The following is a 17,024-nucleotide window of genomic DNA, read 5'->3' as shown; positions in this document are numbered from 1 at the left end:
CTCCCAGGCCTTCAAGGGCTGTGTTTTGTCTCTGGCTTTGCCAGAACACTCCGTGCCAGAGCGAGCAGCCTCCAGCATCCCTCTGTACTTTCAGTTTACATCAGCGCGCGGCCAAAGTCCGCCTGATTTATTGACTTGCTGTCATTGCAATGTCCGCAAGCTCAGCTCAGCACGAGCTCTCCAGTGAATCGCTGCTTCCCTCTAAATTATTGCTCCTCCTCTAAATTATTATTTCTTCCCTGTGGGGCCACCCAGCCCACGTGGGGACAGAGGCTGCCCCTGGTCCCCAGGCCTGGCTCGTGCTGTGACTGGCGGGAGCCGTGGCACAGGAAGAGGCCTCTCACCCACAAAAGCTTTCCTGGGTGTGGGGCAGGAAGATTTCTGCAGCAGGGCAAAGCGCACGGCAGCCTGAACAAACTGAACGAACACAGCGGGGTTGATTTTGGCAGCCTGGAAGCGCCCAAGGCCGCGGGGCAGGGACGCCTTCCCCTGTGCCAGGCTGCTCCAGCCCCAGTGCCCAGCACTGCCAGGATCCAGGGGCAGCCCCAGCTGCTCTGGGCACCCTGTGCCACGATGTCCTGGCAGACACTTGTCCTGCTTCCGTCTGAACTCCCAACACCCCTGAGCAGCCCTGGCTGTCATTCTGCCCTGGTTTGCCTCAGCAGTGAGCCTGACTGAAGTGGCACAGCCTTATCTCTGCCTTATCAGCCTCAGCAGAGCCAGCAGCTGCATTCCATAACTCACTGTCCTGTGCACGAGGGAGAGGCAGGGATCTCCAGCCCCTCCTCAGATCCATGTGCAGTGGGCATTTTGCCCCTCTAAAAACCAAAATAAAAGGGGAGAAAATGGGAGAAAAGAAAATATAGAAAAGCTGTGGGAGGAGGGACAGGGAACACACAGGGAGCTGGGCTGGTTCCTTGGAGTGGTGATCCACACACAGGATCAGCATTCCCAGAGCAGCCTTGGGGAGAGGGGCACAAAAGCACCAATGAAATACTTTGAAAAAAAAATCAATGCAATAAATTCCATATTCCCCATGAAAGAATGCGACCAAAATTAAAAAGTGCAGAAAAACCAGGTACAGATTCCATAGAATCCCAGCATCCCAAATCCCCGGGGCTGGCACAGCCCTGCCAGCCCAGGCAGTGCCAGCTGTGCCCCATGGCCACCTTGTCCCCAGCCCAGAGCACTCAGTGCCACCCCCAGGGGACACCTGCAGGGATGGGCACTGCAAAGCTCCCTGGGCAGCCCCTGCCAAGGCCTGAGCACCCTTTCCATGGGCAAATTCCTGCTGCTGGCCCAGCTGAGCCTGCCCTGGCCCAGCCTGAGGCCGTTCCCTCTGCTCCTGTCCCTGTTCCTGGCAGGACCTGGGGACACTGGGAAGGTCCCTGAGCCTCCTCTGAGGGGAGCTGGGAGATGAAAATGGATGGAATCAATTCCTGGTTTCTTCCTGCAAGCGCTCCCCAAAAGGAGACATTTACCCACCAAGTAACAACCCCCAAAGCGTGCGATTCCCGCGTCAGGCTGGGACACAGCTTCACTGCTGGCAGCTTCCCTTTGGTGACAGAGCTCAGTTTCTCCCTGTCACCCTGGCACAGTGACACAAGCCTGTGCTCCTGCCCCAGGGCTGGGGACAGCCCTTACCCCCCTGTGCAGGCGAGGCTGCCTTTGGAGCAGGGAGTCACAGCTCCCTGCATTTTTAACATTAACAACACACATCAGCAGGTAATTAAAATGAGCCTAATTTAATTCCCACTTCAGCTGCCAAGTTTCCCACAGGCATCAGTTCATCCCACCCTAAAAACATCACAACTTTGCATCAGGGAAGAATAAATTCCATAGAAAGATGATTCCCTTAAAAACACATCATTTCTCATTAGGAAAAAATAAACCAGATCAGGTCTTTCCTTACAAAATACGATTTTCTTTTATAAACGTTTTGATTACTTTTTGCAATAAATAGTTCATCAAAGTTCAATTAATTAGCATTCTATACAAATATGACATTTCCTTTTTAGTGTCATAATCAGTGCCAGAATTGCTACAACTCCTCAGGGAGCCACATCCACCAGTGGCAAAAGTTATGGATCTTTTAATTCCTAATTTAGAGCCCAGTTTCTCGCACTTAAAAAAATAAAATGATTCTGTCAAAAGTCTGTGACCCCGTGTTTGGCCGTGGGGTTTTCCTGCTGGGGAACAGCAGTGAGATGAACCCAAAAGTCCTTTTGCTTCTCATTCCCAAGGAAGAATGAGGAGGATATTTAGGATATTATTTCTCCTGAGGCTGCTCCCACTCCTGAGTGGGGGTCTCCTGGTGCAGAGTCCTGAGGGAGCTCTGCTGTCCCCTCGTCCCCAGGCCCTTCAGTGAGGGTTTGGGGTTGCTCTGGAATCACTGTCAGCTCGTCACAAACCAGGAGCTCTTCTCCAGGAGGGAAAGGCTGCGGAGCACTGGGAGGCTTGCTCAGAAACTGGAAAACAAAGAGGAAGTGAGGATTAGGTCTCTCCAGCTGCCCCATCCTGTTTGCTCAGAAACACCGGGATTATTTAACAACACTGGGATTGTTCTGCACACATCAAGTGGCTTTCTCAGGCCTTACAATTCCCACAGGGCCAACAGTGTCATACCCTCCCCAAAAACCCTGTTCCAGCCTTGGGAGCAAGATGGAAGTGCTTCTCAAGAATAACCCCAGGGCTCAGAGGCTTGTTTGGGACAGAAAATTAAAAAAAATAATCAAAGTTTTGATTGGGAACAAACACCAAATGGTAACTGGGCTGTAGGGGAAGAGAGATTTGTCAAGAACCCTGCCCTCTGGCACTGGCAGCCATTCCCTGGCTCCTGTCCCTCCATCCTTGTCCCCAGTCCCTCTGCAGCTCTCCTGGATCCTTCAGGCCCTGCCAGGCCACAATGAGGCCACCCCAGAGCCTTTCCTTCCCCAGGCTGAGCAATCCCAGCTGTGCCAGCCTTTCCTCACAGAGCTGCTCCAGCCCTCTGCTCACCCCAGTGCCCTCAGACAAAACAATTCTGAGCTGAGTTTGGAATGAGAAACCAGCTGCTGTCAGGAGTGCTGTGCAAGGCAGGTACAAAAGGCAGCGCAGGCATCTTCACTGTCAGACCCTTTCCCACCAAACTGGCATTGGGAATGCTGTGGCCCAAACCTGCCACTGAAACATTCCCCTAGTGAAAGCACTGCCTCGGCCAAAGCACGTTTTGGGGAGGCACAGCTGCCTTTGATTCCTGGGCCAGCAGCAGCCCAAAGCTCTCCCTGTCTTTAGAGGCACCTGGAGCAAAGGAGCCTCGAGCACGTCCTGTGTGGAGCTGGTGCTGCTGGCCTGGCTGCTGAGCTCCAGCATCTGCAAACCCAGGGAGGCAGGGACAGGAGCAGGGAATTGTTTCTGTGGTTTTTGTCTGCAGGCAGGGCTGTGGAGATCCTTGGGGGATGTTGTGTCTGTGAGTGAGTGCACATTTCTGGCTGAGGCTGTTTGCTGAAGGCATTTCCCTCTGGAGTTTGCCATGGCTGGAGCTGTGACCGTCAGCACAGACTGAGCCTGTGGCAGCCACTCCATTTGGGTGTCAGGAAAGGAGGAATTAGAGCGAGCACAGGCACTGGGTGTGACAGAGGTCACCTCAACACCAGGGAGCTGGAACAGGAGAGTGGCTCAGCAGGGACTTGGGGAACTTGTTTGCTGAGCTCTGCCTTCACTTTGCATTTCGTGGATTTCACCTTTTCTTGTCCTTTCCCAGTGACTCTGGAGAGGTAATGTGCACTCAAACCAGACTCAGAATCTGTTTGGGAATTAGGTATTGCAGGGTTTCATGTGGAGCACTGGGGTTGGGACTCTAAGCAATGAGGTTTATGTTCTAATTCCTGGACTAATTCCTGGTGTTTTTGTGCAGGGGCCTGAGCAGGGTCCATAAAAGAATGATGTGGTGTAAGGTTTAAAAAATTTATGAACAATCTTACCTTTCCCTTTGAAAAAGTGGCTTCTGTTTCAGTTTGTCACCATCAGTGTAATCAGTTCACAAATGTGACTCATTTTTCTGAAGGTTGCTTCTATTTTTATTCCCTTTTTCCTTCTAAACACACTGTGCTGCTGAAGAAATGTCAGAGCAAGTGGTCAAACATTTTTTGTTTTTCCAAGCAAATTCTGTTGAGGTCTGTTTACTCCCCCTTTCCCAGACACACCCCTTGGTTCTGGATTTATCAGCTCAATTCTGGAGCCTGAACTTGCTCCCCAGAGCCGGGGCTGTGCTCAGGGGCAGCCCTGGGGAGCTGCTGGGTCACTCACTTGTGCTGATCCCTGGGGTGCAGAAAGTTCTGGAAAGTGCAAACCTCCCTTCCATTCTTGCAGGCACAGCAGAGCAGAGCTCCTCTCAGGGTGGAAGGGAAGCTGGGCCCTGTGGCTGCCCTCAGCAGAGCTGGTGTTCCTGCTGGGAACAAGGAGCTTTCCTTGGGAGCCTGGCTCACCTGGCAGCAGGGCAGAGCAGCTCTGTGCTCACTAGGATTTTGGCAATGAGGAATTGTTCCCTGGCAGGGTGGGCAGGGGCTGGGATGGAATTCCCAGAGCAGCTGGGGCTGCCCCTGGATCCCTGGCAGTGCCCAAGGCCAGGCTGGACACTGGGGCTGGAGCAGCCTGGCACAGGGGAAGGTGTCCCTGCCTGGCAGGGTGGCACTGGCTGGGATTTAAGGTCCCAACCCAGTTGGGATTCTGTGATTCCATGACACTCCTGGTGCTGAGCACAGCCTAAAGCAGGAGCCAAAGTCAGCTGCAAACCTGGGAGTGCTGAGCTGACTGAAAATGAAAGCCCCAGAGGAACTGCAGGGACTCAGGAGAGCACAGGAGTTTTTGGTACATCCTTGTTTCTGGGAAGGGATCCTGCTGCAGCCTCTTTGTCCTCTGGCTGTGTGACAGGGGCAGTGGGTCCCCATCAGCATTGGCTGCTGTCACTGCTCTCCTTTTAGCTGGAATTTTCAGACTCCACAGAATCACAGATTCCCAGAATGGTTTGAGTTGGATGGAATCCCAAAGCTCTTCCCACCCTGCCATGGCCAGGGACCCCTCCCACAGCCCAGGCTGCTCTGGTGCAGCTGATCCAGCCCAGGTTCCTTCCTCAGACACTTCCTGAAGTTACAACTCGTGGTCACACTCGTGACAGGACTTTGCTGCAGGAGAAAAAAGGAGCTGGGTTAAGTCTGAAAGGAGGCAGGAGAGACACAGAATTCTGTTGCTCACTGGCTAAATGAGGAACTGAAGTTGACACCTGGTACTCTCTCACTTCAAAATCAACAAACCCATCCTGTTTCTGAGCCATAAAAAGCTGGTGATGACAAATTACAGATCACTGACCATCAGGTGCCAGGGAAAGGAGGCAAAATAAAAGAAGCTCTAAATGTTTTGGCACTGAGAAAAAAAACAAGTGAAAAAACAACTGGCTCTGCTGGAAAAGCTGATTTTCACGTGTTAGGCAGGAAACAAACCTCTTTCAAGTGCTGTGGGAAAATGTAGGAAGGGCAGAAAACATGTTTGGTGAGTCTGTACAGATAAAAACTGGAGAAGAAACAAGCGGTGACAGCCGTGCCCACGACCAGCATGGACCCCACCAGAACAGTCACAATCATCCACACAGGGGTTACACCTGCCAGAGACAAGCAAAAGAACAATTACAACTGTCTCTATTAATTTCTCAGTAATTCTTTTCAATTCTCACTTTCTCTGTGGCTGCCCCTGGATCCCTGGCAGTGCCAAGGCCAGGCTGGACACTGGGGCTGGAGCAGCCTGGCACAGGGGAAGGTGTCCCTGCCAGGGCAGGGTGGCACTGGGTGGGATTTAAGGTCCCAACCCAGTTGGGATTCTGTGATTCCATGACACTCCTGGTGCTGAGCACAGCCTAAAGCAGGAGCCAAAGTCAGCTGCAAACCCGGGAGTGCTGAGCTGACTGAACATGAAAGCCCCAGAGGAACTGCAGGGACTCAGGAGAGCACAGGAGCTTTTGGCACATCCTTGTTTCTGGGCAGGGATCCTGCTGCAGCAGCGTGGCCCTGGGTGGGCTCTGAGGTCCCTCCCAGGCACCCCAGTGCGACTCCACGACCTCCAGCTGCCGGGTTACCGTTGTGGCTGGTCTGCTGACAGAGCTCCCTGCTCAGCTGCCCTGCCTTGCTCCACTCGGGAACCAGCGCCTGCACGCGCACGCAGTACACGCTCCAGGGCTCCAGCTGGGCCAGCACCTCAGAGCTGTGCCCCGTGTCCAGCTCAGCCACCTGCAAGCACAAAAACACGGGTGGAAGAGTGGGAGGTCAGAGACCCAGCTGTGGGATTAGCCAAGGAGTAAGCAAGCATTTGCAATTCCAACTGTACTGAATTACAAGCACGATTAGTTACTGCGCCACCATCCGCACCGCTGACCTTTGCAGCGGCGCTAACGAAGTTTTAGGCTAATGAGGGATGATAAATGAGATCTGCTGTCAGCCAAGCAAGTGAAATCAGCTAGGAGCACAGCTACACACAAACACCATCTAACTGCAGAGGGAGCAAGTGGGATGGAGGAACAGCACAAGAGGAAAAGGCTTGTGCCAGGGGAGTTGGAGATTAGGAAACATTTTTTTAACATTTTTTAAACTCCAGGAGAGTTTTAGATTAGGGACATTATGAAAAATTCCTTCACTGAAAAGCTGTTGAGCCCTGCTATAGGCTGCCCAGAGAAACGGTGCAGCCCTCACCCCTGGAAGTGTTACAAAATGTGTAATGTGGCACTTGGGGACGTGGGCTAGTGGTGAACACGGGCTGCTGGGCTAATGGCAGGAACTGATGACCACTGAGGGCTCTTCCAGCCTGCCCAACTCTGTGATTCTGTGATCTGTCATCTAGGCAAAACCAAAAAAAAAAGAAAGGAATAAAATATTTCTGGGAGCTGTGAGCTGGCTGAGCAGATGAATTTGCTGCTCAGGATCAGTTGTGTCCCTGTGACTGCAGAGCATCCCTCAAGAGGAACAGGAGGCTCTCCAGGCAGGTTTCAATCCTGGAGAAGCACCCACCTCACAGAGAAGCTGTGCAGTTCCCAGGCTCTGCCTGCTGCCTCTTGGGCCCCCAGGGAATGTCCCAGACTCGCACTTGGAAGTGCTGCAGTGCAGTTTGTTCCTCTGGTGAATGCACTGAGGGCAGCCCAGCTGCAGGAACACCTGCATCCCTCAGGAGCCTGGGAGGGGAAAAGCAGGCTGCTGGGTGGGAAGTGGTGGCCCCTGATGTCTGGAACTGAATGGCAAAGCACTGTGCAGGTAACAGATGCAAATCAGAATGACACCTGGTGGAGTCCATTGCATAAAACTGCACTGATGGACAAGGCACTCATTAACTGGGATGGGGTCTGCTGGTCAGAGGCTTCCTATTTGTCTGAAACAGAGGCCAAAAGGCTCTAATTAATACATTATTAATGATCTTTCTCCATGCACTGTGCATGGAGGAGCACAACTGCCTGTGGAAGAGGCTGTCCCTGAGAAGGAGAAAAGGAACTGCAGTGGATACAAACTGCAGAGCTGCACGTGGCCACAGTGAGTAAAAGCCTTAGGCATTTTTAGTATTTTGGGGGGTAAAAAGCCCAAAGTCCCACTGAGAGGGAAAAAAACAGAGTTATTTATAATTATGGAAAGAGAAAATTCTGTCCATGCTGCTGTTTAACTACACAGCTCCTGCATTTACTTTGAGTCCCAGCTGTAGTGAACAGACTTGATTAACTGTAATTAGTAGGGATCCATTTTTACTCTTAGAATCACAGAATCCCAGACTGGGTTGGGATGGGAGGGACCCCAAATGCCACCCAGTGCCACCCTGCCATGGCAGGGACACCTTCCCCTGTGCCAGGCTGCTCCAGCCCCAGTGTCCAGCCTGGCCTTGGGCACTGCCAGGGATCCAGGGGCAGCCCCAGCTGCTCTGGGAATTCCATCCCAGCCCCTGCCCACCCTGCCAGGGAACAATTCCTCATTGCCCAGATCCCATCCAGCCCTGCCCTCTGGCACTGGCAGCCATTCCCTGGCTCCTGTCCCTCCATCCCTTGTCCCCAGTCCCTCTGCAGCTCTCCTGGAGCCCCTTCAGGCCCTGCCAGGGGCTCTGAGCTCTCCCTGGAGCTTCTCCTCTCCAGGGGAGCACCCCCAGCTCTACCAGCCTGGCTCCCGAGCTCTGTAACCTGTGCCAGACCCTCCAGGAGCTCCCAGGACATTCCCAGGATGGCATTTTCCAGGAAAAGCAGAGATGAAGGTCAGGGAAGCAGCATACCCGGGAAGAGGCCGGGTCTGTGTCTCTGCTGCCCCTCTTCCAGTAGAGGATCCTGTACCTCCAGGAGCCGTAGTAGAGCCTCAGGGGCCACCGCTCCTGCTCGTGCTCTGCAAAGGGCCCCGACACATCCACGTGCAGCGCCCCCGAGTCCGACCTGAGCCGCACCTCGGGGGCACCGATGGTGGCTGCGAGGGGAGGGGAGGGGAGGGAGAGGGAGAAAAGGAGAGAAAAGGAGAGGAGAGGAGAGGAGAGGAGAGGAGAGGAGAAAACAATGCATTAAGAGAAGAGAAGAGAAGAGAAGAGAAGAGAAGAGAAGAGAAGAGAAGAGAAGAGAAGAGAAGAGAAGAGAAGAGAAGAGAAGAGAAGAGAAGAGAAAGAAAAGAGAACATTAGATTCAGCTGGACATTCTCACACAGCCCAAAAGTCACCTTTTAAATCATGCATTAGAAAGAAGTAGTTCCTTTTCCTGGGTCACACATAAATTAATGCTTTCCTCACATAACTGCTCTGCAAAGGGGTTTTATTTTTGCAGCTGCATTTTTTGCACCAGGTACCAATGCAAGTCCCATTCCCACACCCTCTAAATGAAGCCAGTTCCCTTTTGCCAGCCGTGGTGGCTCCAGGAGAGGAAGGACCATTTCCACGGCTGTCACTCACCTCCCCTTCTGGGCCACACTGCCATAACATCTGTCTGTCCTGAGCAGAACCCCTGGAAAAGTGTTTTCTTGGGGGCTTTGTGGGTTTTGATCATGAGCAGCTTGAAAAATGAAAACATTTGAATTATTTCTGCCTTGTGCAATCAAGACTTCTTGGCTGAAAATTAACTTTTCTATGCGAGAGTGGGTTTTTTTGAAGTAAGAAAAAATAGAAATTAATTTTTTTGCCTGGCAAAGCAATAAGCAATAAGGAAGTAACTGAATTTATATACAGGAAGTCTGGCTCCTTGAAGACAACTTCTCCCTGTCTGGAAAATAGAAATGTTCCTTATTTTAGAAGAAAATGATGCTTTGTTTGAAAATCTCCTCCAAAGAGGTGATCAATACTATGACAGTGAACGACTCTGCTTTCTGTCAGTGTTACAACTAAGATTTTATAGTTCAATGTAATTAAATTTATCTAGTTCAGTAATTAATGATAAAATGTAATTAAATGATAAAATAGAAAATAGAAATGTTCCTCATTTTAAGAGAAAATGATGCTTTGTTTGAAAATCTCCTCCAAAGAGGTGATCAATACTATGACAGTGAACGACTCTGCTTTCTGTCACTGTTACAACTAAGATTTTATAGTTCAATGTAATTAAATTTATTTAGTTGGGTAATTAATGATAAAATGTAATTAAATGATAAAATAGAAAATAGAAATGTTCCTCATTTTAAGAGAAAATGATGCTTTGTTTGAAAATCTCCTCCAAAGAGGTGATCAATACTATGACAGTGAATGACTGCTTTCTGTCACTGTTACAACTAAGATTTTATGTATTATGTAATTAAATGTATTGAATTATGTAATTAATAATCAAATGTAATTTAATGGTAAAATAGAAATGTTCCTCATTTTAAGAGAAAATGATGCTTTGTCTGAAAATCTCCTCCAAAGAGGTGATCAATACTATGACAGTGAACGACTCTGCTTTCTGTCAGTGTTACAACTAAGATTTTATAGTTCAATGTTGTTGGAACCCAGGAACTGAGAATTCCAGACTCTCTGTGCTGCCAGGCTCTGACCCCCAGGAGAACACTGCACTGACCTGAGGGCCTGGAGAAGCTTCCAGAATGGAATGACAGAACTGGGATTGTGGGTGTGCAGTTTGGATAGAAGTGTGTGATATCACAGGGTGGGAAACTCAGAGTTTAAGGGTTTAGAATGCAGTAATGGATATAAAGCAAGATGGAGGGTTTAGGGTGGAGGCTGCTCCTTCTTCACCTTCTTCTCCATGGCTTTGGGTGGTTTTGTGTCATTGGATAAAGCCCACATTGTGGGCACGGGTGGTTGGGTATTGGGTTAAAAGTGGAAATAATTGAGGTATCACTTCTTAATTGGGTAGTTTAGCCTTAAAAGACCTTGCAGAGAAAGACAGTGAGCCACTTTGTACCTTGTTTTATTAATTCTTGCCTCACTGGGAAAAGACCTCCAAGAGCATAAGGTTAGTTTGTATCCGCCAATTATTGCCATTTTTTTCTTGGCCTTGCTCTCCAAAGGGCAATACCACATCTGGTCTCTGTTTTGCATTGCCAGGGTCTGGGTACATCCTGGAGTGTCACTCATAATCACCCGTCACTCAGCAACCAGCCCACAGACCTCTGGTTCTAACAACTGGGGGAAGGAGAAGAGAAGAGAGGAGAAGAGAAGAGAAGAGAAGAGAAGAGAAGAGAAGAGAAGAGAAGAGAAGAGAAGAGAAGAGAAGAGAAGAGAAGAGAAGAGAAGAGAAGAGAAGAGAAGAGAAGAGAAGAGAAGAGAAAGAAAAGAGAACATTAGATTCAGCTGGACATTCTCACACAGCCCAAAAGTCACCTTTTAAATCATGCATTAGAAAGAAGTAGTTCCTTTTCCTGGGTCACACATAAATTAATGCTTTCCTCACATAACTGCTCTGCAAAGGGGTTTTATTTTTGCAGCTGCATTTTTTGCACCAGGTACCAATGCAAGTCCCATTCCCACACCCTCTAAATGAAGCCAGTTCCCTTTTGCCAGCCGTGGTGGCTCCAGGAGAGGAAGGACCATTTCCACGGCTGTCACTCACCTCCCCTTCTGGGCCACACTGCCATAACATCTGTCTGTCCTGAGCAGAACCCCTGGAAAAGTGTTTTCTTGGGGGCTTTGTGGGTTTTGATCATGAGCAGCTTGAAAAATGAAAACATTTGAATTATTTCTGCCTTGTGCAATCAAGACTTCTTGGCTGAAAATTAACTTTTCTATGCGAGAGTGGGTTTTTTTGAAGTAAGAAAAAATAGAAATTAATTTTTTTGCCTGGCAAAGCAATGAATAAGGAAGTAACTGAATTTATATACAGGAAGTCTGGCTCCTTGAAGACAACTTCTCCCTGTCTGGAAAATAGAAATGTTCCTTATTTTAGAAGAAAATGATGCTTTGTTTGAAAATCTCCTCCAAAGAGGTGATCAATACTATGACAGTGAACGACTCTGCTTTCTGTCACTGTTACAACTAAGATTTTATAGTTCAATGTAATTAAATTTATCTAGTTCAGTAATTAATGATAAAATGTAATTAAATGATAAAATAGAAAATAGAAATGTTCCTCATTTTAAGAGAAAATGATGCTTTGTTTGAAAATCTCCTCCAAAGAGGTGATCAATACTATGACAGTGAACGACTCTGCTTTCTGTCACTGTTACAACTAAGATTTTATAGTTCAATGTAATTAAATTTATTTAGTTGGGTAATTAATGATAAAATGTAATTAAATGATAAAATAGAAAATAGAAATGTTCCTCATTTTAAGAGAAAATGATGCTTTGTTTGAAAAGCTCCTCCAAAGAGGTGATCAATACTATGACAGTGAATGACTGCTTTCTGTCACTGTTACAACTAAGATTTTATGTATTATGTAATTAAATGTATTGAATTATGTAATTAATAATCAAATGTAATTTAATGGTAAAATAGAAATGTTCCTCATTTTAAGAGAAAATGATGCTTTGTCTGAAAATCTCCTCCAAAGAGGTGATCAATACTATGACAGTGAACGACTCTGCTTTCTGTCAGTGTTACAACTAAGATTTTATAGTTCAATGTTGTTGGAACCCAGGAACTGAGAATTCCAGACTCTCTGTGCTGCCAGGCTCTGACCCCCAGGAGAACACTGCACTGACCTGAGGGCCTGGAGAAGCTTCCAGAATGGAATGACAGAACTGGGATTGTGGGTGTGCAGTTTGGATAGAAGTGTGTGATATCACAGGGTGGGAAACTCAGAGTTTAAGGGTTTAGAATGCAGTAATGGATATAAAGCAAGATGGAGGGTTTAGGGTGGAGGCTGCTCCTTCTTCACCTTCTTCTCCATGGCTTTGGGTGGTTTTGTGTCATTGGATAAAGCCCACATTGTGGGCACGGGTGGTTGGGTATTGGGTTAAAAGTGGAAATAATTGAGGTATCACTTCTTAATTGGGTAGTTTAGCCTTAAAACACCTTGCAGAGAAAGACAGTGAGCCACTTTGTACCTTGTTAGTGAAATACTGCAGAACTCACTGCTGTGAGACTGCAACACAGATAAGAAAACATAAACATCCAAGGCTGAAATCACATCTCGAGTGCCTTCAACCCTGACCTCGACAGAGGTAGAAAAAAGAAGCCAAGAACCAGCAGAGCGTAATTAAATGACAAAACAGTGTTTATCCTCTAGCTTCTCTCCCAGAGCAGGCAGTATTTTGGGAAGAACGGGGAAAGGCTCACTGTCATCCATGGGCTTGAAGGTGAGGGTGACCCAGGGGGAGCGCAGCCGGCCCGCCTCGGCCCGCAGCCGCAGCACGTAGCTGCCGTAGGGTGACAGCGAGGACAGGTCACACTGGGGCAGCCTCGGGTGTGTCCTCAGGGTCTCATAGGTGTCCCCGGGGTAGTAGATGCTGCAGGGAACAGAGACAGATGGTAATTCCAACTGCCTAAAGGGCTTTCAGGTAGCAAAGCTGTTAATGCCAGCAGTTTGCGCTTGTGGATGTGGAAATGTTTCCCCTGTGTATAAGACTGGCACTAGGGATTTTACAGCCGTCTATAAATCCATGATAAACGTAAGGATTAAATGATAAACTGAAGAATTAAAATTCCAACTCTGTAAAAAATGCCCATTTCCTGGCAGGGTCACAAGAGTGCACTCAGCAGACAGGAGTTCAGAGAACCAGCAAACACACAGCCAGTGCCACAGCCAGGAAATGCTGTCCCAGGGGGACTCTGCTCAGAGCTGTCTCCAGGATTTGCACAAGAGGAAAAGCCAGAGAAAACAGGGCTGGGGAGTGACCAGGAGCTGCTCATGGAACAGAACCACAGAGGGTTAAAGGGACCCTAAATCCCACCCAGTGCCACCCTGCTATGGCAGGGACACCTTCCACCATCCCAGGCTGCTCCAGCCCCAGTGTCCAACCTGGCCTTGATCAATACATGATTTAATAGATTATATTTAATATATTTTATTCTTTCTGCTCTGCATCAACAGCCTGCCCAGAAATGTACTGATCAAGGGACCGTGGCTACAGAACCCAGAAAAATCTTCTGTCAACTAAGCATGAAGAGAAGGCTCTGGGCGAGGCTCAGAGCTCCTTCCAGTGCCTGGAGGGGCTTCTAAAGAAGAGGGAGAATTTTTATATGGGCAGAGAGTGCCAGGGAATGGCTGCCAGTGCCAGAGGGCAGGGCTGGGTGGGATCTGGGGAATGAGGAATTGTTCCCTGGCAGGGTGGGCAGGGGCTGGGCTGGAATTCCCAGAGCAGCTGGGGCTGCCCCTGGATCCCTGGCAGTGCCCAAGGCCAGGCTGGACACTGGGGCTGGAGCAGCCTGGCACAGGGGAAGGTGTCCCTGCCATGGCAGGGTGGGATGGGATGGGATGAGATGGGATGGGATGGGATGGGATGGGATGGGATGGATGGGATGGGATGGATGGGATGGGATGGGATGGGATGGGATGGGATGGGATGGGAGCACCTCAGAGATCAGGGAAGGACAAACACTCAGCACAACCAGGTCTCTTCAATCACAGAAGGGAAAAACCACACCCAGAGCCAATAACAGCCAGTGTCAGAACGTGTCTGTGGTTCCAAAACAAACAGCACAAAGCTGCCTTGGGTGTGAATGCCCAGGAAATGCCTCTGCCCTGTCCATCAGCTCAGCAGAGAAGCCTCTCACAGGCTGAAATGAAGGGACAGCTCCTGGGACAGCAAAGTCCCTGGAATAAAGGGACAGGCTGTGCTCTGCAGAGGACACAAGCCCCAGGCACACAGAGCTGCAGGGTGTGAATGAAAGCAGCCCAGCCCAGCCCCACCTCTTGGACTGGACAGTGTAGGTGAGGTTCCCTCTGGAGAACCTTGGTGCATCCCACTGCAAGGTGCTCTGAAGGTTGACTGAAGTAATTCTCACGTTCCGGGGCACTGGGACCATTCCAGAAGCTGTGGGAGGAACCAGAACCAACATTTCAGTGTTTGCTCCAGCACTTGTCACTCATCCTAAATTTAAATGCAGCCTCTGCCTTGCCTTTGGTGCGTATTCAAAACCAGAGGCCGATTAAATTAAATTTAAATGCTGATGCCTCTCCTGCCTCCTTATGCAACAAAACAAATTACTGGCACCAGTGGCTTCCAGTAAGAGCTTGTGACAGGGACATTGTTGTGCGTGACTGAGCTGGTGCTGCCCAGCACTCGGGGCATGAGCTCTCCCTCAGACTGAGAGAAGGGCATGGGGATTGATAAACTTCAGCACCTCTGAAGGTAAGAGAGTTATTACATGTAATTAAATGTAATTAAGGATCACTAATCAGCATTATTCACAAGTGACAAAACCCCAGTTGTTTTCCTTTCTTGGAACTGAATAAAAGAAACCCTAAACTGGTGTAAAGCATCAATGAAAAGTCATTACTGTTATGATTTAATTATTCTTACATAATTGTAGGTATTGAGACCAAAATAGCAAAGATTCCAGCCCATTACTGCACCACCAATGAGCAATGCAAACAAACCCTGCCAGAGCAGAGCAGTGCTTAAATGTCACAGGAGGCACACCCGATGAGAGACTCTAAAATAAATAACACATTTTGCATGTCTGTGGTTCACAGAATCATCAGGGCTGGAAGAGACCTTAAAGGTCACCCTGTGTCACCCCAGCAGCCCATAATCACCCCTGAGCTGTGTCCCCAGCTGATGCAGACACAAATGAAATTCCTGTGTCAGTCACCCCCCCTCTGGCAGGCAAGAGTTTAAAATCTGAACCTGGCTTAAACAAAACCGGTTTCAGACTCTGGTCCTGGAGTGTGACCCTTGCACCCAACAAATAAATCAAACACAGTCCACATCACAAATACACAAGTTCAAATCACAGGTGGGCTTGGGCTAGGAGGGCCCTCAGAGCCCACCCAGTGCCACCCTGCCATGGCAGGGACACCTTCCCTGTGCCAGGCTGCTCCAGCCCCAGTGTCCAGCCTGGCCTTGGGCACTGCCAGGGATCCAGGGGCAGCCCCAGCTGCTCTGGGAATTCCATCCCAGCCCCTGCCCACCCTGCCAGGGAACAATTCCTCATTGCCCAGATCCCATCCAGGCCTGCCCTCTGGCACTGGGAGCCACTCCCCTTGATCCTGGCATTCCACCCCTTGTCCAAAGTCCCTCTGATTTCTCTTGGAGCACTGCCCCGGCTCTGAGGATGAGGTGAGGCAGACATGCAAATTCCCAGGAAAAATCACATTTCCTTGCCAGGCTCTCTTCCCTCACAGTGCTGCCTACCTGAGGAGCCTCCAGGTAAATTGCTTCATTGGGCACTGTGGATCTGAAGAGATGAGGAAATATTTCTGGGGTTTCAGGTTTGTGCACAGCCCTCCCAGCCCAGGCAGTGCCAGCTGTGCCCCATGGCCACCTTGTCCCCAGCCCAGAGCACTCAGTGCCACCCCCAGGGGACACCTGCAGGGATGGGCACTGCAAAGCTCCCTGGGCAGCCCCTGCCAAGGCCTGAGCACCCTTTCCATGGGCAAATTCCTGCTGCTGGCCCAGCTGAGCCTGCCCTGGCCCAGCCTAAGGCCGTTCCCTCTGCTCCTGTCCCTGTTTCCCGGCTGTCCCCCCTACAGACAGTGACACGGGGCTCTCCGGCCGCGGTTTCGCCGCCACGCCCGCCTTTCCTCGCCCGGACGTGCAGTGTCCCTCTCCCGGCAGCACCGGCCCCGTTTCCCAGCACAGACTGAGCCCTGGGCCAATAACACGCACAGAGCCGGGCGGGCTGGCCCCGCTGTCCCTTCTGTCCCTTCAGGGCGCTCCCGGGGCCGGCTTGGTTCCTCACGGCCCCCGAGGAGCCGCGCCGGGCTCGGGGCAGTGCGGAGACGCCGCCGCCTCAGGCGCCCCTCGCTGCCGCTCCCCCCGCGGGCACCGCCGCTCGCCGTGCCCGCGGCCAGGCGACACCAGGAGCTCGCTCCGTTCCTCCGTTCCTCCGTCCCTCCGCGGTGGACTCACCCAGGAGCAGCAGCCCGCTGCAGAGCGCGGCCCGCAGCGCGGCCGCCATGGCGGCTCCCTCAGCCGCGGCGGGGCCGCCGCGCCATGGCAGCGGGAGCGGGGCCGCCCCGGCACCCCGAACCCTTCCGCTTCTCCACGGAGCGGGCACCGGGAGCCCCGGCACCCCGAATCCTTCCGCTTCCCCACGGGGCGGAGCGGGCACCGGGAGCCCCGGCACCCCGTATCCTTCCGCTTCCCCACGGGGCGGAGCGGGCACCGGGAACCCCGGCACCCCGAACCCTTCCGCTTCCTCACGAGGCGGAGCGGGCTGCGGGCACGGCGGCGGCCCCGGAGCTCAGGTCTCCCCTTCACACACCGGCCCTCTTTCCTCTCACATGCCGCTCTGTTCCCCCTCACACGCCGGCTCTCTTTCCTCTCACACGCCGGCTCCCCTCACACACTGCGGCTGCTCACGGCGGGGATTTTAAATGTCATAACAAAATTTTACTATGAATCAGTAATTGTACAAAATTATACAAAAATAAATTCAAGAAGTGTATTAATGCCTCGATCTGCTCTTTTGTCAGCTGAGTATTCCCGTCTCTGCCCCCATTATTCCACTTGATCAGCATT

The 17,024-nt window shown here is 50.6% G+C and overlaps 1 protein-coding gene across 2 annotated transcripts; it reads right to left on the bottom strand.

The window, feature by feature from the left end:
* Positions 1 to 1,551: 1,551 nt before the first annotated feature.
* Positions 1,552 to 16,669, bottom strand: LOC121334738 (interleukin-10 receptor subunit beta-like). 2 transcript variants are annotated; one of them, XM_041402143.1, is made up of 8 exons: positions 16,413 to 16,669; positions 15,696 to 15,738; positions 14,249 to 14,372; positions 12,676 to 12,845; positions 8,266 to 8,450; positions 6,107 to 6,257; positions 5,478 to 5,635; positions 1,552 to 2,468 (listed from the first exon to the last, which is right to left on the bottom strand). In XM_041402143.1, exons 3-8 carry the CDS (start codon positions 14,362 to 14,364, stop codon positions 2,262 to 2,264), a joined length of 987 nt encoding a protein of 328 aa, XP_041258077.1. In that variant the 5' UTR covers positions 14,365 to 14,372; positions 15,696 to 15,738; positions 16,413 to 16,669; the 3' UTR covers positions 1,552 to 2,261. The 2 variants fall into 2 exon arrangements, with proteins under 2 accessions (XP_041258077.1, XP_041258076.1); XM_041402142.1 differs by lacking the exon at positions 15,696 to 15,738.
* Between the last annotated feature and the right edge of the window lie 355 nt (positions 16,670 to 17,024).

The sequence above is a fragment of the Onychostruthus taczanowskii genome, unplaced genomic scaffold, assembly GCF_017590055.1.
Source record: "Onychostruthus taczanowskii isolate IOZ18803 unplaced genomic scaffold, ASM1759005v1 scaffold194, whole genome shotgun sequence".
Lineage (NCBI taxonomy): Eukaryota > Metazoa > Chordata > Aves > Passeriformes > Passeridae > Onychostruthus > Onychostruthus taczanowskii.
Note: the sequence above shows the minus strand (reverse complement) of the source record. Positions and strands in the feature narration are given on the sequence as shown.